This window comes from Tamandua tetradactyla, chromosome 12 (genome assembly GCF_023851605.1).
Source record: "Tamandua tetradactyla isolate mTamTet1 chromosome 12, mTamTet1.pri, whole genome shotgun sequence".
NCBI classification, from domain to species: Eukaryota; Metazoa; Chordata; class Mammalia; order Pilosa; family Myrmecophagidae; genus Tamandua; species Tamandua tetradactyla.
The window spans coordinates 1021491-1047397 of record NC_135338.1 but is presented as its reverse complement, the minus strand read 5'-3'; the positions used below and the strand labels follow the sequence as shown (position 1 = coordinate 1047397).

Below are 25907 nucleotides of genomic sequence, written 5' to 3'. Positions count from 1 at the left end.
TTGTGCATTCTTGGTTAATTTCTTGGTACTTCATATTTCTTGTTGGCTACAGTGAAATGGCATGCTTTGGACTTTCACAGGCTGATCTCATACTGGCAACCTTGCTGAATCTCTCAATAGTTTAAATATTTGTTGATTGTTGGTATTTCTAGGTAGGTATCATTTACAAAGCAGAGATTTTTTTTCCCTCCTCTTCCAATTCTTGCATATTAAGCTATTTTACCGTTCTTTAGTCAGGATCCAAAGTACTGTGGTAGTGAGTCTCCTCATTTGAGTCCTGGTCGTAAAGAGAATGCATTTAATCTAAACTTTCTCCATTAAGTATAATATTTAATGTACATTTTTCATATATAAACCTTTAGCAAGTTAAAATTATTCTGTTGCTAGTTTGCTTGTATTGCTCTTAATCAGGTATGAAAAATTACCACATGATCTTCCATAGCAGTTAAAATAATCACGACTTTCTTCTCTCCCTTCTTCCCTCCCTCTCTCTCTCCTTTCTTTTTTGGTCCATCACTGTGATTTTTCTGGTGTTGAATCATCCTGGAATTCCAGAGATAAAGTCATGTTGTCATAACGTACTTCTTTTTTTTTTACACAGGCAGCACCGGGAATCGAACCCAAGTCTCCAGCAGGGCAGGTGAGAACTCTGCCTGCTGAGCCACCGTGACCCACCCAGTCATAACGTATTTTTAAAATACACCATTGGAATTGTTTAACTAGGACTTTTAACTATGAAATATATACTTATAAGCAAAATGAACCTAAAATTTTATTTTTCATTTTCACCTGGTTTTGGAATTTTCCATTTTGTCAGCTATTAAGATTGTTTTGATGGATTTTTTATTCAGATTTGTCTGGTATAGCTTTAAAATTTTTTGTAATAGCTTTATTCATCAAAGTATAAAATTCAGTGGTTATTAATATATTCAGTTGTGCAACTATCGATTTTATGAAAAAATCAATTTTAGAAAATTTTCATCACCCTCAAAAGAAATCCTTTTCTTCTTAGCTAACACCCACCAATTCTCCTATCCCCTCCAGCCCTAGGTAACCACTCATCTATTTTCTGTCTTTATGTATTTGATATATTGACTATCTAATATAAGTGGAATCATGTAATATGAAGTCTTTTGTGACTGGCTGTTCTCATTTAGCATGTTTTCAAGGTTCATCCATGTTAAAGTGTATAATCAGAACTTCATTCCTTTTTATTGCCGAATAATATTCCATTGTATGAATACACTACTTGCTTTTTCCCATTTATCAGTTGATGGACATGTGGGTTGTTTCTACCTTTTGATTATTATGAATGCTGCAGTGAACACTCAGGTACAGTGATTCACTTTTCAGAATGGCTGGGTGAAACTGCCACTCTGTTTAACTTTATGAGAAACTGTCTGGCTATTTTCCAAAGTGGCTATACCATTTTACCTTCCCATCAGCAGTGTATGAGGGTTTAGATTCCTCTGTACTTGCCAACAATTACCTGTTTTTTTCTTAATTTCATATTTTTTTAAATTAGGAAAACTTGGAAATATGCATAAAAATTGAGACAAGAATATAATAATCTCTGCATAGACCAATTACCCAGCTTCAAAAATTACCAATAATTTGCTATTCTTGCTTTCATGAATCCTCTTACACTTTTAGTTGTTCACTTGCCTTTGGGCAATTTTAAAGAAACTCCAAACCATCATATCATTTCACCTGTAAATTAATTGGAATGTATCTCTGATAAAGATAGCTTAAAATAGCCACCAGATCATTACCACATCTAAAATTAATAAATATGTCTTAATATCATGTAATACGCAATCAATGCTCAATTTTCCTTTAGTTGACTTGTTTTCATTAGCTGTAAAAACGTCTACCCATTCATTTGGTTACGTACATGCCTGTGCCTGGATGCACATGGGGTTCTAACTCACTGTGATGAGTGGCTCTATAATTTGTCACTGCAGTGGGAGGGACCTAAAGGGTCTAAGACGAAAATATCCTACCTGATACCCTTCTTTTTCTTCAATTCAGGATTCATGGAGTCCTTCTCTACCTCCACCATCCTCCAGAGCTTACCTGTCCTTTCGATGGTAGCCATCTAGTGGGTGTGAAGTGGTAGCTCGCTGTGGTTTTGATTTGCATTTCCTTGATGACTAATGATGGTGAACATCTTTTCAGATGCTTATTGGCCATTTATATACCTTCTTTGCAGAAATATCTATTCAGATCCTTTGCCCATTTAAAAAGCTTTTTGAAATTGTTCAGTTGTAAGGGTTCTTTAAATGCTCTCATTTAAAGAATGTTCTCACATTTCAGTGTTATGCCTTGGTGCAGGTCGTCTTCATTCATTACATTTGACACTCTTGGTCCTTTCAATCTGAAGACTGAGATTCTATAGCCTCTTATGTTTAAGATACACCCACTCTCCCCACCCCCTTTTTTGGTACTGTTTTCACTTTCTAACACTGTTAGTCTGATATTAGACCCCTTTACTGATCATCTGTGAATTTTATCTTTTTTCTCACTTTCTGCCTTTTTTCTGTCTGTTCTATATTCAGGGATATTTACTCACCTGCATCTTCTACTCCTATTACTTAGTTTTAATTTTTTAATATTCTTAATTTCTAAAAACTCTCGTTTTGATAACTCCTACTTCATTTCTTCTTGTCTTACGAATGTCTCCAGAACTCTTTCAAGCAGCTTTTTAAAAAAACTTACGATATAGTCAGTATTGTCTCAAATCCAAAAGATGTTGAAAAAAATAATTGTAATATTTCTATAGTACTCCATCAAAAGATGAAAATTTACCAAAGATTTTTGGCAGCATGAAGCATGACTGACCTATGTCTCTGATGCTCAGCGAGGAGGAGAGGAGAGATGAACAAAGTCTTCCTAAGGAAGTAGTGGTGGAGTGAAGCCAGAAGGACCGCTAACAGATCTGGATGGAATGAGGTAGGACTTGGTGATTCGACTGTAGAAGAGAAACGGGAACAGAAGTCCAGAATTATCTGCAGTTTTTTGGTCTGGACAAATGAAAGAATTGATAATTGAATTTCTCCAAATTAGAATTATATATTTTGAATATGTTAAAAAGTGACTCACCTAGTACTGTTCAGTCTCAGGTGAGTTAAGCTAGATCATACTTTAATATAAGCTGCACTGTTCTGGAGAAAAATAATTTTTTCCCCCAGCATTATAGCCTCAAAGAGAAGTCATTATTAATCTTTAAAGGGAAGTGTAAAAGGTTCTAAAGCAACATTTGTGTTTTCCATGACAATATTCATAATTCAAAGATGTTTTCATCTTTAGTGAAGTATAAGAAAAAAAGCAAACCTTTATATTCATAACTTCTTTTATTAGGATTCTTTAGAGTAATATTTAAAAGCAAAGATGAAAAAATTAGCAGTGAAGAATAATTCAAGTTTCAAAATTATGGATCAATGACCATGAAGGAAAATTTTATCACAATATTGTTAAAGATATTTTGAAATAAAAATAGTCATTCTACTATTATCAATATTTTCAATTTTATATATTTTGAGTCTCAACCATGAATTTTGCAAGATAATTCTTTTTCATCAGCTAAACATCTGTTTAATGTTTAACCAATATTAAAATATAGATGTAAGTATTTACTAAAATATTTTTCTCATTTTAGATAGAAGCCTATCACTTTATCCCTAAAAAAATTAATTCTGGATTTATTAGAACATTTACATTTAAATACTCCAATGTAATCCATGTATATTAGGGAGCTGCTTAAATAAAGAAAACAGTCTTATTTGGCTTTATAAACAGTGAAGATAATTTTAAAAAAACATTGCCCAAACCACATGTTTTATTATCCCTCCAAGCAATCTACTTCTTAAAAAGTCCTTATCAAAGCTATTTCTTTAAATCTAACATTTACTAACTCAACAGATGGATTTTAAAAATGAAGAACATAATTTTACTTCCAACTTGCTGATTTCATACTCAGCTGGTAGCTTGAAAAAAGCAAGTTTAGAATATGTTAAGACCTGAATTAAACCATTCTCAACATTTTTCCAGGACTGTATGCTAACTTGGCTCGTTATAAGCTTTCAACATGCCCACCACAGGCAGTACAAGAAATAATGACTTGAAACTATCAAATCTATCAAGTTAACTCCTATTTTAACATCACTGTTTTTTTCCTCCTCTTGTAAGAATCATTACTATGAACTCGAACTCTTTGGTGCACAGAGGATGCTATTTTCATGCTATCTTTCTTTGTAAAGGTCTTCTCTAAAGCTCTAGATTTCCAGAGCAACAACTGTGCATCTTCTCCCCCAGTCAGCAAAGAATCATCCTGAGTATTCCAACAGAAAGAACGGACTGTGGCAGCATGACCTCCCAGAAGGCTGGTCACATGGCTCAATCCTGATGGGGTACAGCTCATCAAGTGAATCCTTCCTGTGTGTGTTCCTCCAACCACAAACAACTTGTCCATCTTTTCATGATACAGACCACCAATCAAATAGTCCAAAGGACCTTCTTTAATGTTAATCACTTCTCTAACATCCTGGATGTTCAAACGTGTGATTGGCTCATCAGTGTTCAGATGATTAAGATCCCACCAACAAAACCCTTCATCGTGCGTCATACAGTAAATCTGTTTATAATCTTTCCCAGACCAACCAATATAACTTATTGATGAAACTGAATTACAGGTTGTAACCAGTGCGTCCTCCTCATTATCAACACTAATATCAAACACATTTACCAGGCCATCAGTTGAACCTGACACTACCATGTTAGGATTGCTGGGATGGAAACACACTTGAGTGATATCATCACTATGTGCCTCTGAATATGCACCAAGTGGGTCTTTAGCAGTAGACAAATCCTGAGAATTAATTCTTGCATCCCAAAATATCAACAATGCATCATCATCAACTTTTTCTGTACCAGCACAAATGACATGATCATTATTGCTGATATCGAAACTGATAAAAATATTGGAAGGGTAGCCCTTGAATAGCTGGACAGGTTTTTCACTGGCCAGTCGAGCATCCCAACATTTTACAGTGCCATCAGTACATGCCGAGTATACACTGTCACAGGAATTTGCAAATCTGACTCCATTAAGAAGACCAGGATGTCCACTAAATTCTCGTAGTATGCTTAATCTTTCTTTATTATATATTCTGATTGATCCATTAGAACATAAAACAGCAACCAAGCTTCCTTTTGATGCCTGTAGAGTCTTTGATGTGTCTATACCTAGCAGGTAAGTGGACTCTTCAGTTCCTGCAGAACTTTTAACAATGTATAGATCGGCAAATTGCTCCTCAATCTTCTCCATACCAACAGTAGCATCAAAGAGTAGTGAAATCTGAAATAAAAGTGTAGAAATTCAAATTAAACTCAAAACTTCTCTAAAATTGTAACTAAATCAAGAACATTTAAAATTATGTCCGAGAACTGACATGAACACAAGAAATATTATCTATTATAATATTCTGATCATTTCCTTACCATGCTCTAACTATAACTGTTGTCTCCTAATTCATCTTTAACACGGAATTTAGCAGGTGTATTTTATGCCCGAAAGATAATTAAATACTATATATACACGACCCTCAGTAGTTTCTTCTCTTGCTCCTACACACAGTTCTCAGCATTGCCCAGGATTCTAGTTTGGAATAGTGTTCCGGCCCCAACTGACTACTGTACCTTTAGAAGTTAAACATAATTGTGGAGGCAGAAAAATGCATCCCCCACCCCCTCCCCCAAGATGCTCTTGTCTTAGTCCCTGAAATCTGTGACTACGTTAGGTTACATGACAAAGGGTACTAATTAAGGGTACTAATTGGCAGACATTAAAATAGTGAGATCATCTAGGTGGTTACAATGTAATCCTGAGGGTCTTTAAAAGCGAAGGGGAGACTTCCAGAGAAGATGGCGGCTTAGTAAGATGCGCGGGTCTTAGTTCCTCCTCCAGAAAAGCAACTAAAGAAACAGAAACAATACGAAACAGCTCCCGGAGCCACGACAGAGACCAAAAAGACAGCATACCCCATTCTGGAACGGCTGAATGGGCAGGGAGAATCCGCTGTGGTGAGATACCTGAGGGGCGCGCGTTTTCCCGGCCGGGGTGGCTGGCGACTGGGGTCCCCTCCACACACGTGGCTCCCCGGTCTGACTGGGAACGTTGGATAGTGGGGCCCTCCCGCCACGCTTGGCGTCTCGGGCCAGCTGGGCAATTTGGACCGGCACTCCCCCAAGCTGCGGCAGCCGGCAACCCCCCCTCCACGCGCGGTTTCCTGGGCCGACAGACGACCGCCACAAGTGCCACCTACTGGGCAGGAAAAGAACAACAGCCCAGAGATTTCACAGAAAAACCTTTCAACCAGCTGGGTCCCACACCCAGGGAAATCTGATCAAATGGCCAGACACCAGCAGAAAATAACGGATCACGCTCGGAAAATTGAAGATATGGCCCAGTCAAAGGAACAAACCAATAGTTCAAATGAGATACAGGAGCTGAGACAACTAATGCTGAATATACGAACAGAAATGGAAAAACTCTTCAAAAACCAAATCAATAAATTGAGGGAGGACATGAAGAAGACATGGGCTGAACAAAAAGAAGAAATAGAAAATCTGAAAAAACAAATCACAGAACTTATGGGAGTGAAGGACAAAGAAGAAAAAATGGAAAAAACAATGGATACCTACAATGGTAGATCTAAAGAGACAGAAGCTACAATTAGTGAACTGGAGGATGGAACATCTGAATTCCAAAAAGAAACAGAAACTATAGGGAAAAGAAAGGAAAAACTTGAACAGGGGATCAGGGAACTCAAGGACAATATGAAGCGCACAAATATACGTGTTGTGGGTGTCCCAGAAGGAGAAGAGAAGGGAAAAGGAGGAGAAAAACTAATGGAAGAAATCATCACTGGAAATTTCCCAACTCTTATGAAAGACCTAAATTTACAGATCCAAGAAGTGCAGCGCACCCCAAAGAGAATAGACCCAAATAGGCATTCTCCAAGACACTTACTAGTTAGAATGTCAGAGGTCAAAGAGAAAGAGAGGATCTTGAAAGCAGCAAGAGAAAAACAATCTGTCACATACAAGGGAAACCCAATAAGACTATGTGTAGATTTCTCAGCAGAAACCATGGAAGCTAGAAGACAGTGGGATGATATATTTAAATTACTAAAAGAGAAAAACTGCCAACCAAGACTTCTATATCCAGCAAAATTGTCCTTCAAAAATGAAGGAGAAATTAAAACATTTATAGACAAAAAGTCACTGAGAGAATTTGTGACCAAGAGACCAGCTCTGCAAGAAATACTAAAGGGAGCACTAGAGGCAGATACAAAAAGACAGAAGAGAGAGGTATGGAGTAAAGTGTAGAAAGAAGGAAAATCAGATATGATATATATAATACAAAAGCCAAAATGGTAGAGGAAAATATTATCCAAACAGTAATAACACTAAAAGTTAATGGACTGAATTTCCCAATCAAAAGACATAGAATGGCAGAATGGATTACGAACCAGCAATACCACTGCTAGGTATCTACTCAAAGGACTTAAGGGCAAAGACACAGACAGACATTTGCACACCAGTGTTTATAGCAGCATTATCTACAATTGCAAAGAGATGGAAACAGCCAAAATCTCCATCAACAGAAGAGTGGCTAAACAAACTGTGGCGTATACCTACGATGGAATATTATGCAGCTTTAAGACAGACTAAACTTATGAAGCATGTAATAACATGGATGGACCTAGAGAATATTATGCTGAGTGAGTCTAGCCAAAAACTAAAGGACAAATACTGTATGGTCCCACTGATGTGAACCGACATTTGAGAATCAGCTTGGAATATATCATTGGTAACAGAGACCAGCAGGAGTTAGAAACAGGGTAAGATAATGGGTAATTGGAGCTGAAGGGATACAGACTGTGCAACAGGACTAGATACAAAAACTCAAAAATGGACAGCACAATAATACCTAAGTGTAATGTAACTATGTTGGAACACTGAATGAAGCTGCACCTGAAATATGGTTTTTTGTTTGTTTGTTTGTATCTTTTTTTTGTTTTTTTCTTTTTCCTTTTTTTATATATATATTTTTTTATTAGTATTATTATTTTAATTCTCTTCTCTATATTAACATTCTATATCTTTTTCTGCTGTTTTGCTAGTTCTTTTCCTAAATCGATGCAAATGTACTAAGAAATGATGATCATACATCTATGTGATGATACTAAGAATTACTGAGTGCATGTGTAGAATGGAATGATTTCTAAATGTTGTGTTAATTTCTTTTCTTTTTTTTGATTAATTAAAAAAATTTTAAAAATTGGATAAAAAATAAAAGCACAGTAGATTCAGGAAAAAAATAAAAAAATAAATAAATAATAGAGGAAAAATGTTAAAATAAATTCAGTTTGAAATACTAGTGATCAATGAAAGGGAGGGATAAGGAATATGGTATGTAAAAATTTTTTTTCTTTTTCTGTTTTTGTTTTATTTTTCTGTTGTCTTTTTATTTCTTTTTCTGAATTGATGCAAATGTTCTCAGAAATGATCATGATGATGAATATGCAACTATGTGATGATATTGTGAATTACTGATTGTATATGTAGAACGGAATGAGCATATATTACGGATGTTTGTGTTTCTTTCTTGTAATTTCTTTTTAATTAATAAAAAATTATTTAAAAAATATAAAAATAAAAATAAAAATAAAAATAAAGAATTAAATGATGATTGCCTGTTATAGTAGTTTGGTAGTGAAAAAAAAAAAAAAAAAAGCGAAGGGGAAGGCAGAAGAGTAAGCCAGAGGGGGAGCTTACTCTGGAAGAAAAACACAGAAAGATGGAATGTTGCTGACTTTGAAAATGGAAAAAGAAAAGCCATGAGCTTTCTTTTGGGTGGCATCTAGAAACTGTAAAAGGCAAGGAAACAGATTCTTCCCTAGAGCCTCCAAGAAAGGACCACAGCTCTGCCCACACCCCGATTTCAGTCCACTGGGACCCACTTAGGACTTCTGACCTCCAGAACTCTAAGATACTAAATGCGCATTATTTTAAGGCACCAAGTTCATAGTAATTTGTCACAGCAGCAATAGAGCACTAATATAAATAGAGGCCCCAGGACAAAATTCTAGAGAAGTGCTTCTCAGGCAGGAGCAGCTTGCAATGGGGGAGCTGAGGTTGAAGCCCAGGCTCGCAGCTTCAGGGGGCATGCTCTTGACCCCCACACTAGACGGCCTCCTGTGCACGAAGCGAGAGACGCACAGAACAACTCCAAATGTGGTTTTAGTGACATGTTTTTGTGTTTCTTTCTGTTCATCTTTAAAATGAGAAATGAATACCAATTCAAGAGTTGCTAGAAGGATTAACTGAAATAAAGCATGTAATATGTTCAGTACAATGTCTGGTGTCTTAGCTCCCTTGGGCTGCTGTAACAAAGTACCACAAACTAGGCAGCTTAAAACAATGGGGATTAATTTACTATTTCACAATGCTAGAGACAGAAACCTAAAATCTATGTGTCAGCAGGGCCATGCTTCCTCAGAAGTGTGTAGGGTTCCAGCATTGGCTTGATGTGGCAATTCACAGCATTGCTGGCTTGTGGTATAAACTCAATCCCTGCCTCCATCATATGGCCTTCTTCTCTGTGTGCAAAATTCCTCTTCTTATAAGGACATCACCCTAATCCAGTTTGGGCTCATCCCAGCTGACAACATTTTCAAAGATCCTATTTCCAAATAAATCACACTCACAGGAGGCTACGACTTGAACATATCCTTTAGGGGGACAAAATTCAATCCATATCATCCGGAATATCATAGTTCATATTCAATAAATGTTACATGAAAACTACTAGCATCGCCATTACTAATACCACTTATACTATATGGGGGAGGATTTGGATTTATTCAGATTAGCTCCAAACAGCACAATTAAGCCAACAGCCAAAAATATATAAAAAGATGGATTGTGTTTAACACAAAAATACCAGCACATATCCAAGACTCCCAACTTTAAATTTTCATTATTTATTTGATTCCTGGAACCTGTCCATGCCAAAAAAAAAAAATCTGAATTTTCATTATTTAAAAACACCAAAACCCCCCACATAACTTACTAAAGAAGCTGAAAGAGCAGTACTGTGAACACACACACACACACACACACACACACACACACTCACAGCTCTTAACCATCTAGATTCAACAATAATTTCTTGCCACATTTACTTTTCAGTCTTTCTACACACACATACACACACGTATTTTTTTTGTTTGTGGGTGTTTTTTGAGGAACCATCTGAATATCAGCTGTAGACATGGTATTACTTCATACCTAAATACGCCAGGACAAGAGCACCTCCCCCTTTCTTGTTTTTTGTAACAATGATTTTTCTCTTTTTAAGTGCAGACCAGTTGTCCACAAAAAGTACCACATTGTGAACTGTCTGTTTCCTCATGATTAGATTTCAGTTAACACTTTTGATGGGGATACTATTTAAGTGATGTTGGTACTTCTTACAGTATCTCATCAGGTAGGGACATAATGCCAAGTCTAATCACTTGTTCAATGTAGTAACTGCTAGATGGTACAATGTACCACTGAAAAGGTAAGTAATCATGGAGTGACACTTCAATAATACTAAAGCCCAATTATTATATTAAGTCTGTAAATGTTCATTTTATAATTTTATCACTCTACTTTCTTGGAAGGTGAGTTTTTTCCTTTCTTTCTTTGCATATATGCCGGCTTGAAAGGATATATGTACCCTATAAAAGCCATGTTTTAATCCTAATCCCATTTTGTAAAGGCAGCCGTTTCTTCTAATCCCTTTTCAGCACTGTATGTTTGAAACTGTAATTAGATCATCTCCCTGGAGATGTGACTCAATCAAGAGTGGCTGTTAAACTGGGATTAGGTGGAGACCTGTCTCCACCCATTCCAGGTGGGTCTAGATTAGTTTACTGGAATCCTATAAAAGAGGAAACATTTTGGAGAAAGCAGGAGAGAGCAGAGAAGAACGACAGAGCCACGAGAAAGCCGCAACAGAGAACGCCACAGAACCACGAAGCAGAGAGTCCACCAGCCAGCGACTTTTGGAGATGAAGAAGGAAAATGCCTCCCGGGGAGCTGGAGAGGAAGCTAGCAGATGACACCATGTTCACCATGTGCCTTTCCAGCCAAGAGAGAAACCCTGACAGTGTTTGCCATGTGCCTTTCCATTTGAGACAGAAACCCTCAACTTTATCAGCCTTCCTGAATCAAGATGTCTTTCCCTGGAGGGCAGGCCACGATGGCTCAGCAGGCAAGAATGCATGCCTGCCATGCCAAAGGACTTGGGTTCGATTCCCGGTGCCTGCCCATGTAGAAAAAAAAAAAAGATGTCTTTCCCTGGATGCCTTAGATTGGACATTTCTATAGACTTATTTTAATTGGGACATTTTCTTGGCCTTAGAACTGTAAACAAGCAACTTATTAAATTCCCCTTTTTAAAAAGCCATTCCATTCCTGGTATACTGCATTCTGGCAGCTAGCAAACCAAAACAGTGTATCACTAAAAAAAAGTATGATTTTTAAAAACTGTTGTGTTTAAGCAAGAAAAAGAAATAAAAGCCATCCAAATTGGGAAGGAAGACATGGAACTCTATGTGCAGGTGACATAATCCTATATATTGAAAAATCCACGCACACAAAAAGCTACTGGAGAATTAATAAATGAATTCAACAGAGTGGAAGCGTAAAAGATTAACACACAAAAAATCAACGGAGTTTCTATATACTAGTAATGGACAATCTGAAGAAGATGCAATCCCAGTCAAAAGTCCAATAGGCTTCTTGGCAGAAGTAGAAAAAACTTATCAAGTTTATATGGAAGAGTAAAAGGCTCTGACTAGCCAAAACCATCTTGAAAAAGAAGAACAAATTTGGAGGAGTCATACTTCCCAAATTAAAACTTATTACAAAACTATAGTAATCAAAACAGCATGGTACAGACACAAGGACAGAAACATAGATCAATGGAACCAAAGTGAGAGTTCAAAGAGAAACCCTTATGTTTACAACTAACTTTTTGACAAAGGGGCTAAGTCCACTCAATGGGGAAACTGGATATCCCCATGCAAAAGGATGAAGGTGGCCCCTACTTCAAACCATGAACAAAAATTCACTCAAATAGATCAGAAACCTAAATATAAAAACTAAAACTATTAAACTCCTAAAAGAAACACTTCAGGACCTTGTATTTGATAACTGATTCTTAGCCTTTACATAAAGCATGAGCAAAAAAAAAAGATCAATTGGACTTTGATTAAAATTAAAAACTTGTGTGCAACACAGTACTTTTCCGAGAAAGTAAAAGACAACCTACAGAATGTGAGATTTGAAAACCACATGTATCTGAATAGGGCTTAACATCCAGAATATATAAAGAATTCCTACAACTTAAAAACAAAAAGACAAACAACTAAGTTAAAAATGGGCATAGGACTTGAATAGATATTTCTCCAAAGAAGACTACATATGGTCAATAAGATGCTAAACATCATTAGCCATTAAGGAAATACAAATCAAAACCACAAGGAGATACCACTTCACAACCACTGGAATGATGACTATTTAAAAAAATGTACAATAACAAGTGTTGGTAAGGATCTGGAGAAATAGGAACCTCCTGTATTGTTTACAGGAATATAAAATGGTGCAGCCACTATGGAAAACAGTTTGGCAATTTCTCAGAAAGTTAAACGTAGAATTCTAAATGACCCCACTAATTCTGCTTCTAAGTATTTATCCAAGAGTTGAAAGTAGGGACTTGAACAGATATTTGCACACTAATATTCATAGCAGCATTATTTACAATAGCAAAAGATGGAAGCAAATGTCCATCAGTGGATGAATGGCTAAACAAAATGAGAAATATTACATACAATGGCACATTATGCAGCCATAAAAAGGAATGAAGTCCTGTTACAGGCTACAACTAATTTGTTACAGGCTACAACCTTAAAGACATCATGTCAAGTGAAATACACTAGATACAAAAGGACAAATATCTAACTGAGATGAAATAAAACAGAAAATGAAAATTCATAGCCATAAGTTAGAATATAGGTTACCAGGGGCAGGGGTGGGGGTAGATGGTGTCGATGATAGCACAACATTGTGAATTCAACTAAGACCACTGAATTACGTACTTGAAAGCGGTTAAAATAGGAAATCTTATCTCTTATGTACATTATCACAATAAAAATATTTTTAAAAAGTATCTCAGAACTGTAAAACATAAAGAGTGAACCCCAATAGGCTTTTATGAATAATATAACTATGATTGCATTGGTTTATCAATTTTAACAAACGTGCTATATTAATGTAAACTGTTAATAAGAAAAACTGAGTTTGTGGAGGGTATATGAGAACTCGGTACCTCCTGCATTATTTTCCTGTAAACCCACAATTGCTCCTTCAAAACAAACAAGAAGAATTGCTGCATTGTAATCAATCCATCACTTTCCTGCTCCTCCTGATGCTCAAAGTATCTCTGACTTAGCCACTGAAAGGCCCTTCTAGCCAGTTTCTGCGTCCTTTTGACGTGACCTCATTTGAGTTTAAGTCCTGCATGGAAAAACTCTAAGAATCACTAAGTCTGTAAATGGTAAGTTCCTTCATCATAAGTATTTAAATACTCAATGACCATTTATCACTTATGCTGCAGCAATTACTTCCACAAAGCAAAGTTGATTTTTCAACCAGGACAGCCTCAAATGGCCTTCCTTCTGGAACATGTCAAGCTTGCTCCTGCCTCAGACCCATAACAATAGTTGTTTCCCGACTTTGAATACTCCTTCTCTACATTTTTGCATGAATAGCTTCTTCCAGTATTCAGGTCTCCCCGCAGAGACCTCCCCTGAGCAGCCAACCTAAAGTAGCCCCTGCCATTCTCTAAAGCATTACTGTTTTACTTATTTATAAATCAAAAATGCTTAATTATGAAATATTTCAGCTGTACAAAGAATTACAGAAATATGGTATAACAGACACCCATGTACACACCAAACAACCAGATTTAGCAGATGTTAACATTTTGCCATATTTGCTTCAGAATTTTTTATTTAAAGAAATGAGATATTACCGACAACTAAAACTACTCATATGATTACAGACTAATTAACATAGTATCCTTTTATATGTATCTTTTTGCAATTTGCTCCTTTACTAATCTCAACACAATTTTTGAAAAACCCTATTTTATTGTAAAACTTATTATCTGAGCTTTTCCTGCTTACTTATTTGTTATCCAATAAATGGTTGAATAAATGAATGAAAAATTGGTTTTACTTTCATGCATGAAGTGCTTAAGAACTCTAGGAAAACAGAATAAACCTAAAAGGATGTTGCATGTGTCTGTATGTTTGCAGAGCTTTGCTCTTAAGAACTAGGTAAAATAATGGTATTCTATAAAACAGTATTTAAATAAAAACAAAAGGGAAATACAAAGAAAGATTTTATATTTGTGAAGAAAAACACATTAACATAATTTTCATTACAAGCTATTCAAATGTACCCTAAAATGCATATTTAACATATGAGTGTACTGCTTATATACTACAAGGAAGAAAACCTTTCAATTTCAGATGGAAACAAGAAAAAGCCCATTCTTGAAATATTTTAAGTATTAATACAAGCTTATAAAAGGAACAGGTTTTTCTCCTTCTTGGTACTGATCTTTGCATAAGGAAGATCAGACTGATGCCAATTTTAAAGAAGAAAATTTAACGTGGCTTTTAAGTGAATAGTAATTTACAAGGCTGGCTCTCCACAGCTACGCCAAGCGGGACTGTAACACTGTACCTTTATCCTTCAGAGTCTGTTTCACTTTGGAATAGTCCCCTGAAAAGCTTCAATTCAAAGAAATTAGGGACTACAGTGATGAGGCAGGCAGAGTGAGCCCCATATGAAACAACGTAGCAAAATTACTCTTCAGGACAGTATCAACCACAATAGCCACCCATTTGGAAAACTTTTTAAAAGCAGTACAGTACTTTGAAAAACAAAGAAAAAACAAGCATCAACAAATAGAGGTAAGGAAGTTTTACCCCACAATACTCTTAAGCCCAAATGTTTTAATACAAATAGCTTAATCTCTTGTGGGGAAACACGAATAACCCTAGTTTATGTTTTAACACCTTAATATTCATTGAGTATATATGAAATATACAGGTTATGTGGCTAATTGTTAATTTAACACATGCACTTTTACATACTAATAAATTTTACATACAAAGAATCATTCCAAAATGGTGACTATACTCATACTTCCATGATAAACCTCCATATGAGTATAAACCCAATATGAATTTTGTTTGCATGACTTGCTACCCCAGTCCTCGAGAGCAGCCATAAGCCCTCTTTCCCTCTCACTCTTCACTCTCGTAGGGCAATGCCGTTCACATTTCATGTTTCAAGTGCTGCCTATATGCCGATGATCCCACCTCTCTATTTTACAAATCCACATTTCCAACTGCCTACTGGTCATTTCTTCTTGATATGTTCTACTGTGCCCTGAAATAAAAAGGATTCTTTATTAGCGCCACCCCCACCCTATAACCCTTCCCCTTTAAAAAACAACACTTACACCTCTCAATTTTCTCCGTTTTGATTAGTGACATTGGCACTCTGATCTATCCCAGTTATTCAAGCCAGAAGCCCTGGGAAATAAACAACTCTTCTAGTCAGGCTCCCATCCAATCAATCTTTAAATCCTATTTTGGTCTGCACACTACATAGTGAAGTATTACGTTAAATCTTATGATACTGCTATTTCTGTAGATCAAAATGATATTTTCAATTTCATATTGTTCAACCTTACAAAAATATATGAAGACCTTATTTTAATTTTTTGAGTAATGAAAATGTTCAAAAATCAATTTTGATGATAAATGTACAACTACATGATGATACTGTGAACCACTGATTGTACAATTTGGATGATTATATGTAAATATATATCTTAATAAAATCGCATTAAAAATACATATGAAGAGAGCAAAGATTATTAGCCATATTTTTCATGTGTTCTCTGCTTCTGTTAGATGCATAAAAGAAGCCTTATCATTCTATATCTCAACCAGTCTAAGGAATGATATAGTAAGAGCTGAGGAAGTAAAGTAAGCTTTTCTTATAACCATCAAAAAGCAAATGAAGAGAGTACAAAAAAGAGGGATAAAAAAAGAGTACTAAAGCAAAGGGTAGTGGGGAGAAAAGAAAAGAAATGGAGACAAGCCAGAAGAGAACAGTAGAGAATAGAAAAAGGAAGGGATAAAAGAAAGGGTATTTATCACTGCTAGTTCTTAAATCATACACAGGTGAAACAGTGTAGTCCTTACAATTCCCAACACTGAGATGAGACAAGGAGAGAAAAAAAGATGTCCAGATAAAGGAAAAGTTTAGGAAAGTCTAATGCTACGATAGTTTACTTGGAGAAAAGGAATTTTTCTTCAATTAGAAAAATTCCTTATCCTTGAGTTATAGGGTGTAGCAAGCAACCATGACCAGATTAAATATGGATCTAACTGTTCTGGGAAATGCAGAATAATCACTTTCATCTTGACCCACAACTCCTTCAAGGAGTCACCCTAATGCAGATCTGGGCATAGCAAAAACCCAGTAGTGTTCTGGCATTTAGTCATCACGGCTGTTGTGACTCTTATTGGATTCAGAATTCTCATGTCTGAATATAACATAGTAGCTGGAAGCTATGTTAGAGAGACATCCCAATAGCAGGGTAAGCTTCATGTAGGAGCAAGATATTAAAATCTTAATGAGGGCCACGGTGGTACAGCAGGCAGAGTTCTCATCTGCCATGCCAGAGACCCAGGTTCGTTTCCCGGTGCCTGCCCACGTAAAAAAATCCTATCCTAATGAACTGCCATCCTACAACACACTAGGATGGAAAATGCTGACTAATCTCTGATCTGGATAATCTGTCCTTAGATAATTAAGAGTTGACTACTTAATAACAATCCCCAAACATAAGCATGAACTCCTCTTGTGGCTTTTCCCTTAAAATTTAAATGATTCTATCAATTAAATGTTATATTCCATTTTGTTTTCTTTTAAAATAAACCAATAAAATGTTCTTTTTGTATATAAGGTATCTCCTAAATACACCTAGCTGCAACTGGGCTGCTCTTATTCCTATAATGACTCAGAGTTTGAACATGAAATTTGAAGGAGAGCCTAGCTTAAATAATTCCATAATGGAAGTGATACCTATTATTATTTATTTAAACAGGGGAACAAAAAAAAAGTATTAAAAGAAAATGATATATTTTAACAACTATTTAGAGATTAGGTACTTTAAATACAAAAGGCAGTATACTAAAAGTCTTCTGCATATTATTTTGAATAAAATCAGAAATAAAAGTCTTAGAAATAGACGTTATTTCTGTTTTTCAGGTATGATGCAATCTTCATCATACTTTATAAAGATTTGACACAAACGCATCACAGACTGTAACATTTTACCACTGAAGAGTAACAAATGCCTTTGAAGTACATGTTGGATAAAGGACTATTGTCTTTTTAGACAATTTATCAGGACTTGGACTTGGGTCTGAAAAATCTAGTTCCTACAACCGCAACTCACAATTACCTGTTGACGATAAAGAACTAGCCTAGAGTGGTTGTGAAACGCAGAGGTCCAGCAAATGTCCCAAGTGTGATGAGGAGCTTAATGGGACAGGTTATTCAGGAATGGGCTCTAATAACTTCACAACCCACATGTATAATTTAACTACAATAATGCTACCACATCTATCAGACTGGGCAGGTAACTGAGCTTCACAGAGAAGGAAACGATCATAATCACAGCTCAATAAATGGCAGGCTATGTACCAGAAACTTATATACAGTCTTTTAACCCTTAATCATTTAATCCGGAGATAGGTATTATTATTATCCCGATTTTAGAGGAAGCTCAGAGACACTGAATAATCTGCCCAAGTTCTTATAGCTACTAAATGGGAGTCTGAGGAGTTTGGGTTGAAACCTAAGTTGTAAATCCAAAACATGTGAAATGGTGCTCATTCCAGTACTAAACTATTGCTTTTCTATTTAAGTCCTGACGTACAGGTATATACTTTAAAGAATATGCTCATTAGGCTTTGAGGGGAGGAATTAAATGTTAATTAACTCTACATGTTACAAGAAAAGAAAGAAAGGGACTTGACTGATTGAAAAAAAAACTCACAACAACCTAAGTAAAGGTTATAGTAAACAATCATCATTTACTTTTTACTTTTCTGTGTTCCGTTTTTCTTTTTTTACTTCTCATTATGTAATTTGTATGGAGTAAAGAATACTGAAAGGAACCATCATCCAGTAGGAACAATTATTTTTCCCAAAAGTTTTTAATAGGAACAGTTGTACATCCTATTTTATTTGGAGGACAATTAAGAAACTCCCTGAACAGTGTGACTGAATCCCTTGAATTCATCCCCTCTCCCCACTCCCATGTGACAGGAATACGGTTTTAGAACATGACCCAGTTACAGGGGTGGATCCTGACCACCTAATCCAATCATGGTGGTCCCAGCCTTCTTATCAGTTCATGATTCAGGAACCTAAATTTTTGCCTGTCCATGCATGCATTCACCTACCAACTACAATTTGCCCAGATGTGGAACAATAACCCTAAAGTGGACCTATTAATCCAGTAGATAGAAAGAACTTTTATTTATGAGATTCTACATTCCCCTGATTATTTATATAAGTTTGTAGCAGAGTTTTTGCTAAGGCAGCCAGAAGAATCCTAACTAACCAGAAACAATCAAATAAAGTCTTGGATATATCATGGAGTACTGACCTAATACAAAAGGCCTCTACAAGAAAAGATTTAGGGGAAAATAGTTTAAAAATACAAATTTCATTCATACAAAGAGAAAGACTTTGATCTTTCTTCCTTTTAAAAAGTCATATCCAATCCCTGCACTTCATTGCTGTTTTTGTTCAAAAATAAATGGGAAAATGTGATATGCACAGGAACTCTCAAGGCTTGTTGTCAAAAAATCTATGCTTAGAGATAATGGAAGGATCCCTGCTTCTAAAAACATCAACAAAATAAAACTAACTATTGTAGTGCTATAATATTGAGAAACTTAGTAAGTAGCTCCTTTTGGTAAATTTCTGTACATTTAAAAAATTCATTTATATATTTGATTATCTCATACCATCACAAAAGTTTCCAAAACTACTGTCTTAGAAAAATGTTCTCCTCAAGTCCCTTTCCTCTTCCAGGAGACAACCAGTGTTACCAGGTTCTTACAGATACAGAGACTGCCAATTTGGGGTCTAACATAAATAATGCAGTGAGGTATTCCTGGCTTATTAAAAACTGCCTATGTGGTATGTGCTGGTTTGAAAGGATGTATGTCCCCTAGAAAAGCCATGTTTTAATCTAAATTCCATTTCATAAAGGCAGAATAATCCTTATTCAATACTTTATGTTTGAATCTGTAATGAGATCATCTCCATGGAGATGTGATTTAATCAAGAGTAATTGTTAAACTGGATTAGATGGCATGTCTCCACCCATTTGGGTGGGTCTTGATAAGTTTCTGGAGTCCTATAAAAGAGGAAACATTTTGGAGAATGAAAGAGATTCAAGAGAGCAGAGAATGCTGCAGCACCACGAAGCAGAGAGTCCACAGCCAGTGCTTTGGAGATGAAGAAGGAAAATACCTCCCAGGGAGCTTCATGAAACAGGAAGCTAGGAGAAGGAGAAGCTAGCACATGATGCCGTGTTCACCATGTGCCCTTCCAGATGAGAGAGGAACCCTGACTGTGTTCACCATGTGCCTTCTCATTTGAGAGAGAAACCCTGAACTTCATCGGCCTTCTTGAACCAAGGTATCTTTCCCTGGATGCCTTAGATTGAACATTTCTATAGACTTGTTGTAATCAGGACATTTTCTCGGCCTTAGAACTGTAAACTAGCAACTTATTAAATTCCCCTTTTTAAAAGCCATTCTGTTTCTGGTATATTGCATTCTGGCAGCTAGGAAACTAGAACATGGTATAATTTGAAGAAAAAAAAAAAAAGCAATAGGCTTCAGAAACAAAATCCCCAATTTCAAACACTTGTTCTTATCACTAACTAGCAAACTCATATTGATACATATTACCTAATCTCTTCTAAGTCTCAGATACCTCAACTATAAAATGGGGATAAACACCGATGTTCTCAATGAACGTCTAGCATGGCCAAGTTCTATGCTAAGTGCTGGAGATTCAGATGAAAAAAACACGCTTGCTTTCTTAAGAAGCAGGAAGACAGACAAGGGAAAAATTACAATATCAGGTGAAGGTGCCAGGACAGAATTAATTACAGGATAATACAGGAACACAAAGCAGAGCAGTAATTCTTGACATAAAAAATAATTAATAAATAATAATTTCCTTTCTAATTAATTTGCATTCTATATACCTTAACTTTTTTTTTACATTTTTAAAAACTACAATTCTTACAGCTTAAAAAGCTTAAGCAACCTGTTACTTTTATATTTATAACATTCAAAAAACTGAATCAACTTGATTGAAATAAAAAATGAATAAAATCATGAAATGCAAAATTTCATGAATATAAAATCAAACAATTCTCAAATCTGAATAAACTATTGAAACACCAAATAGAACTGGTATTTTCCTTTTCAGATTTTATTTTTCAGTTTGTATGGCCACCTCTAAAGAGCATAAGAACTTCAGTATGCTCTTCGAAAAAGAATACGTAGATACTCCCTCTAAGAGGCAGAGCTTAATTCTCTCCTTGAATGTGGGCTGCGCCTAGTGACGAGATTCCAAAGAACAAAGTATGGAAAGGGTGAAAAATAAAAGTAACTTTTCTGTGTAGAAACCTGGAAGACACCACCTGAACCAAGTGACCAAGATTAACCTCTCCAGGGATAAGTCATGTTGACACCAAGTGCCCTTGCTGTGATGTCATGAGAAGGCACTTCACCTCTGTGGTATGCTTCCAGAGAATTCACAACCCCAGGCTCGTCACGAGAAAAAACCAAGAAACACCCAAAATGAAGGGCATTCTACAAAATACCTTCTTAGCGTACTTCAAAAGTTTCCAAGTCATAAAAAAAAAAAAAAAAAAGAACGAAAGCCTAAGGAACTGTCCCATTGGAGGAGACTCAGGGACATGATGACTAAATGCAATGTGTCCTTGACTGGACCCTGGAATAGAAAAAGGACTTCAGTGGAAAAACAGATGAAATCTTAATGAATTCTGCAGTTCAGTTAATAGTATAATATCAATGTTGATTTTTTTAGTTTTGACTAATGGACTATAGTTATGTTAACATTTTGGGAAGCCGTGTGAAGGTATACAGGAACTCTGTATTATCTTTGCAACTTTTCTATAAATCTAATATTATTCCAAAATAAAGTTTTGTTTTTTTAACAAGCCCCTTGATATGTACCATGGATGTTTGAAAACTCTAGATAGAAAAGGATTTCATGAACTTAAAAATTAAGAGTGTTATGCCAAAAAGTTCTTAAGTAAATCTCAATTCCAGACCTAGGATGGCTTTGGCAGCCCAGATATGACAACCACCACACATTATAATATGGAAATTATATAGCACAGCCCAACAGAATCTCCTTTGCCATATAAAGACCCCCTTCCCTGGAGCAGTATTGAGGAAAAGAGAAAATAAAATCTCAAAAATTGTCACTAATATCACCAAATCTGGAGAGAATCTAAGACAGTAGGTTGGCAACCTCAGAAAAACTCAGAAGTAAATGCTCTTTCTCACACTCTAGGAACTCATCAAGGCAAGAAGCCTAAAAAGGACTTGCTATTTTTAAAAAGATGTTTTTTGTTGTTGTTGTGAAATATAACATATATAGAAAGAAGAGAAAGAAGGAGTAATAATTTTCAAAGTACACTTCAACAAGTAGTTATAGATTTCAGAGTCTGTTATGGGTTACCATTCCACTATTTCAAATTTTTCCTTCTAGCTGTTCCAAAACACTGGAGCTAGAACAGATAGTAACATAGTGATTCAACAGTTACACTCATTTATTAAATCCTATTTTCTCCATTATAACTCCTCCTCCTTTGATCCTTCCCCCAATCTATAGGGACCTTTAGGCAAGGCCTGTTCTGACACTTCCATGTTGAGAAGGGGTGTCAACATTAAAGGATAGGGGGATGAAATTGATCATCTTAGAGAGGCTAGTCCTTCTGGGTTTCAGGATTTATCTGGCTTGAGAACCCACTGGAAATTTTAGGCTCCACGACAGCAAACTTAATAGCTTCTTGACTCTATTTGATCTCTCTTAGCCACTGATGCCTTACTTTTATTTATTTATTTATTTAGTGATGCCTTATTTTAATACACATCTTTTCTCCCTTTTGGTCAGGAAGGCATTGTGTATCTCATGGTGCCAGGGCCAGACTCATCTCCAGGAGCCACGCCCCACATTGTCAGGGAGACTTTCACCCCTGAAGTCATGTCCCTCGTAGGGGGTTGAATAATGATTTTCCTTACTGAGTTGAGCTGAGAGAAAGAGAGAGGCCACATCTGAGCAACATAAGAGGTTCCGTGGAAGCAACTCTTAGGCCTCATATATGTATTCCCCCCTTTCAGACCTTCAGAGGACTCTCCCAGTACTTCTTAATTATCAGCCCACCATGGTCGGAGACGTATCCAGGTGTCACACTAAGCTCTGCAGAATCACGAGGTCTTGCTCCCATTCAGGACTCCAGCAGTCTGAGTTGTTTCAATGAACTGTCCAGGCAGGGTGATTTAGAGTGTGTGTTACAGAAAATTTAGATTCTAACATAATAAACCTCTCTGCCTTTGGTCTCATATAGCAGGTGAAGGTTTAGGGTACATACAATATCATCTTTTACCCTCTATTCTGATTTACCTTAGTCCCAGCCAGATTGGCTTCATTTTTATTTCTAATTGAGGCCTGATATTTTCAGTTATTTTAACTGTTACTATATATAGCTATGCTATCTACCTGGGTCTTAAATGTCAGAGAGTTACTCAAAGTTCCAGGGAAATATCAGTTGATAAACATATAGCTCAATGTCTTAGAATCTAGAAATAAACTTATAACTTCAGGCTAAGTGTGGGTGCTATAAGGGCTTACAATCTAGTCTCCAATTTTCTTATAAGTATTCTCTGAAAGAGACCTGAGCATATTTGCTCTTTTGCTTCTGGCTTATTTTGCACGACACATTGTCCCTAAGGTTTATTCAGCTTGTCATGTGCCTACTGCTGTCCTTCCTTTCTGAAGCTGCACATATTCCATCATATAAATAAATCAGTTCATCATTCTGTTTCTCAGTAGTCGTATCCTTTGGCTCCCTCTACCTGTTGGGCATCACAGATAATGACTAAAATAAACAAACCATGTCTTACAGTATCCTCACTTGGTTGTACAAGAAGCAGCAATCTCAATTTTAGACGATTTTCTTTGGTCCATAGTTACAAGGAATTGACAAACACAGTGTCACCAAATATCTTATCAAAACTAAGGGGCTTGCTATTTTTTCCAAAGTGCCCAATATCCTTTGGAAATGAGAAGCAGTCCATAGAATTGGGATACACATCAGGCTTGGTGGAGTGTGACTTGATACAGAACATTTAATGAGATCTTAGAAGAGAGAAAAGAGTAAAGGTTCCCCAGAATTCATACTGTTAATCCCTGTACTATACTCCTCTGTATATATCAAATTTATTCTTTTTAAATTGCCTCCATAACAAGCACATATCATATTCTTTTTTTTTTTCAAATGGGTGATATTGGCAGAATACCTGGAAGCAGTAGCTGCTAATGTCATGTGCCAGTGGCAAACTGGAAAAACCTACTGGTCGCCCCTAAAACTCCATGCTGGACATTAAAAAGGCTTATTATTTATCAAACATACCTACTATTAGTTTATTTGATGTAAAACTGAAAAGATTAAGCTTAAGAATCTGGTTATTAAAATTTTGGGAAAACTAGGAAGAATGAAACAGGAACAGTTGCTCATAAGCATGACCAGTTTTTCCTATAGGAAACAATGCCTTGGGATTAAGAGGCATATATAATGGTTTAACTTCAGCAGACCCTTTCCCAGAAAAGTTTTATATAGACGGTTTAGGGAAATTTGTATGTATGTTTAAAAATAACACAGAATTGGCTTTAAAACAATTTGCCAAAGAACCATTTGTTTTAGATTGGGAAGAAGTGCTGAATATTTAGTGAAAGGAATGCTACACCGCAATCTGCTACCATTCCAATAAAAGTTAAACACATTAACTAATGACCGAGTCAATGTCTTTGCACATTAATAACCGAGACAACGTCTTTGCACACTAGTGAGTCTGAATATGCTCTTCTTCACATGAATGTTCAAGATACTGCTCACAGCAACATATGGTAGTCCACGTGCTAAACACAATAAAATTCTTAGGGAAAGCACAATTTTTAAAGCACAGGAATCTGTTACCAAGGAAAAAGGGGGCGGGGGGTGTCAGGCGGGATAGAATGACACATACTTTCTCATGCAATATGAGACTTCTCTCAGGTTCCAGATATTCACAGCATCTGTTTAAAAAAGATATTTTTCTCAATAACATCAAAAGATGTCCAGTTTCTAAAGTAAATCTCTCATCCTAAATTCACCCTTTATACTAAGTCTATGAATACCCAGCTTCTTTCAACAGAACAATTAAATGCCTTTTCCCTTCCAGAACAACCAGCAGATTAACCAAATACAGAGAGAAATCAAACTTCCCCAGTCACCAGATGTCTTTATTTGGAACAGTTAGTAACAATGTGGAATTATCCAATGTTCAAAATGGTACTACATATTTACTATTTCTTCTTTTTTTACTTCTGAAGGATGTGTCTAAAAGTTAAGCAAATGCTCTCATCTCTTTCTTTAATAACTGCAAAAATAAATGAGGAAAAAAAGGAACTATGGTGTCTAATAGAATGTTATCCAAGAAAAAAATTCATTTATGACAGCAACTAAGATAATCAAATATCCAGGAATAAATTTAACCAAAAATGTAAAGGACTTGTACACCGAAGACTACAAAATCTTGCTTAAAGAAATCAAACAAGATCTAAATAAAAGGATATTCTGTGTTAATGGACTGGAAGACTAAATGTTTTTAAGATATCAATTCTACCCAAATTAATTTACAGATTCAATGCAATCTCAATTAAAATCCCTACAGCCTACTCTTCAGAAATGGAAAAGCCAATTATCAAAATTTTAAGAAAGGTAAGTGGCCCTGAAGTAAAAAACATCTCAACAAAGAGGAACAAAGTTGGAAGACTCACACTTCCTGACTTTGAAGCATACTACGAAGCTACAGTGGTCAAAACAGCATAATACTGGCATAAAGATAAATACACTGACCAATGGAATCAATTTTCAGAGTTCAGAAATAGAACCTCACACTTACAGCCAGTTGATACTTGAGAAGGCTGTCAAATCCACTCAAATGGGACAGAACAGTCTCTTCAACAAATGGTGCTGGGAGAACTGGACATCCTTATCCAAAAGATGGAAAGAAGACCCCATCTCACACCTTATACAAAAATTAACTCAAAATAGATTAAAGATGTAAATATAAGAGTCACTACCATAAAACTCCTAGAAGAAACCTTGTGGTAGGCAATGGTTTCTTAGACTTTACACCCTAAGCACAAGCAACAAAAGAAAAAATAGATAAATGAGACCATCTCAAAATTTAAAACTTTTGTACTTAAAAGGTTTTGTCAAGAAAGTCAAAAGACAACCTACTCAATTGGAAAAAATATTTGTAAACCAAAAATTCAATAATGGTTTAATATCCAGAATATATAAAGAA

General features: G+C 36.0%; 1 protein-coding gene across 5 annotated transcripts in view; it reads right to left on the bottom strand.

The window, feature by feature from the left end:
- Positions 1-3149: 3149 nt before the first annotated feature.
- WDR89 (WD repeat domain 89) overlaps positions 3150-25907 on the bottom strand; it is a 42696-nt gene continuing 19938 nt past the window's right edge. For 4 of the 5 annotated variants that reach the window (XM_077122428.1, XM_077122427.1, XM_077122429.1 and 1 more), the window contains one exon: positions 3150-5356. In XM_077122428.1, coding sequence (XP_076978543.1) covers positions 4151-5326 — 1176 coding nt within the window. In that variant the 5' untranslated portion in view covers positions 5327-5356 and the 3' untranslated portion in view covers positions 3150-4150. Of the gene's footprint in view, positions 5357-24581; positions 24631-25907 lie in introns of all 5 variants that reach the window. The other variant, XM_077122426.1, reaches the window with a different exon arrangement.